This window comes from Hibiscus syriacus, unplaced genomic scaffold (assembly GCF_006381635.1).
Source record: "Hibiscus syriacus cultivar Baekdansim isolate YM2019G1 unplaced genomic scaffold, ASM638163v2 tig00113302_pilon, whole genome shotgun sequence".
In the NCBI taxonomy this organism is placed as follows: domain Eukaryota; kingdom Viridiplantae; phylum Streptophyta; class Magnoliopsida; order Malvales; family Malvaceae; genus Hibiscus; species Hibiscus syriacus.
Window position 1 is genome coordinate 107,839 of NW_024063454.1, and position 1,560 is coordinate 109,398.

The 1,560-nt window shown below is 41.0% G+C and overlaps 1 protein-coding gene across 1 annotated transcript; it reads right to left on the bottom strand.

Annotated features, from left to right (window-relative positions):
* Nucleotides 1–205: 205 nt before the first annotated feature.
* On the bottom strand, nt 206–1,141 carry LOC120186154 (F-box protein CPR1-like). The gene has a single exon (XM_039190170.1). It carries the CDS (start codon nt 1,122–1,124, stop codon nt 432–434), a length of 693 nt encoding a protein of 230 aa, XP_039046101.1. The 5' UTR covers nt 1,125–1,141; the 3' UTR covers nt 206–431.
* Between the last annotated feature and the right edge of the window lie 419 nt (nt 1,142–1,560).

A 1,560-nucleotide genomic window follows, 5' to 3' on the forward strand; every position in this document is an offset into this window, starting at 1 on the left:
CACCATCAACAACTCAAAATCATTACTATATTATTGAGTCAATGGTGAATTGGTACAACAGAAGCAAGACTCTCTACATAGATCATAGCAGAAAAGCTTTCCGGAGCACCTGGAATACATAGAATCCGCCCTGTTTGCTTCCCCAAATTGAACCATGCTTGCCGATGACCATCGCCTAACAATATTTGATCACCCTTCCTAGAGTATCCTATGACTCTGGTATAATATATGTTCGTCGGATTCCATTCTTCACGGGAAAGATAAATGAGTTTAGTCCATGATTCTTTAACTCCATATTCCTTCATCACCCACAAGATGATATGATCTTCATCCTAACAATTCGTATACTCCCGGAACACGCACAACCTTTCTCCCAACACCCCTACATTTTTGTACCCAAAGTTCCTGAACCCAACATCGGGTTCAGGAACTTAACGGAACTCCTCGACCCCAAGATCAAGACCGAAGACCAATCTTCCCCCGAAATATCTGTCTTTTTCATCACCTACCCAATGCAGGGAACCATTGAGATATGCACCGTCTTGTCTCTTCCCATAAGGAACTTGATAAGGGCAATCCTTGATTCTCTTCCATGTATCAGTTTTCAAGCTGTAAATCATAACTGGCTTTCCGGATGCTTTCATCTGCACCACCTTGTAGTCATCGCCTATCACATCGTACTCGAATCCGAGAATATCATGATCTCTCTCCACCACATCTTCGATCGTTAATCTTGGTAGGTAATGGCATGTTCTGGTCGATGGATTCCACAAAGCAACTCCTCCTCCTTCATGGTATACAGCAAGTAAACCATTGCAGGAACCAAATATCCTAGATGTAAACTCGCCTCCTCCCGTTTTCAACGGGCGAGGGAGCTGCTCCAAGTTGGCTAGCGAGTCGAAGTCCACTGAATAGGCCTTATCATCATCATCAGCTGTATCACTATCGAGAATAAGCTTGACATCGTTGTTGATTTTGAAGGTGCTATGGAGATGGAGTTTGGCAAAATTAGAATCTTTTATGAGAGAATCCCATGACTTTGACACAAATCTGAAGCGAATAAGTGCCTTCACCGGAAGCATACCAAGTATGTCAGTGATTACATCGGTCGGGAAAACAGCCATTTATGTTTCAGGCAACGGAGTATTGTATAGTGATAAACACTAAACGAGAAAAGGTTGAGGAAGAAAGGTCATTGTTTAAACTGAGTTGGTCATCGGCTTATGTAAAAGTGAGTACTTTAATTGATGAAAGGTCATTGTTTAATCGAGTTGGTCATCGGCTTGTGCAAAAGTGAATATTTTAATTGATACTCTGTTTTATATTTATGTAAAAAAAATTACTCAATAAAGACGAGAGTAGATAGTTTCAATGGCTTCCACGTGAAAAGCGCATTAAGCTCACAATCTCTTCTAAACTTATTTAAAATATATAACTTTCTTCTTTTTCTTGTGTAGTATTAGGGATGGGCATGGGTCGGGTTTTTAGTCTATCTGACCCGAGAATAATGAATCATCCACCCGATATCCGACTCGACCCGCATGAAACAAGATTTCACCC

Bases quoted from the DNA above. Each gene is read 5' to 3' on its own strand.
- LOC120186154 (XM_039190170.1), bottom strand. From the start codon at position 1,124: ATGGCTGTTTTCCCGACCGATGTAATCACTGACATACTTGGTATGCTT.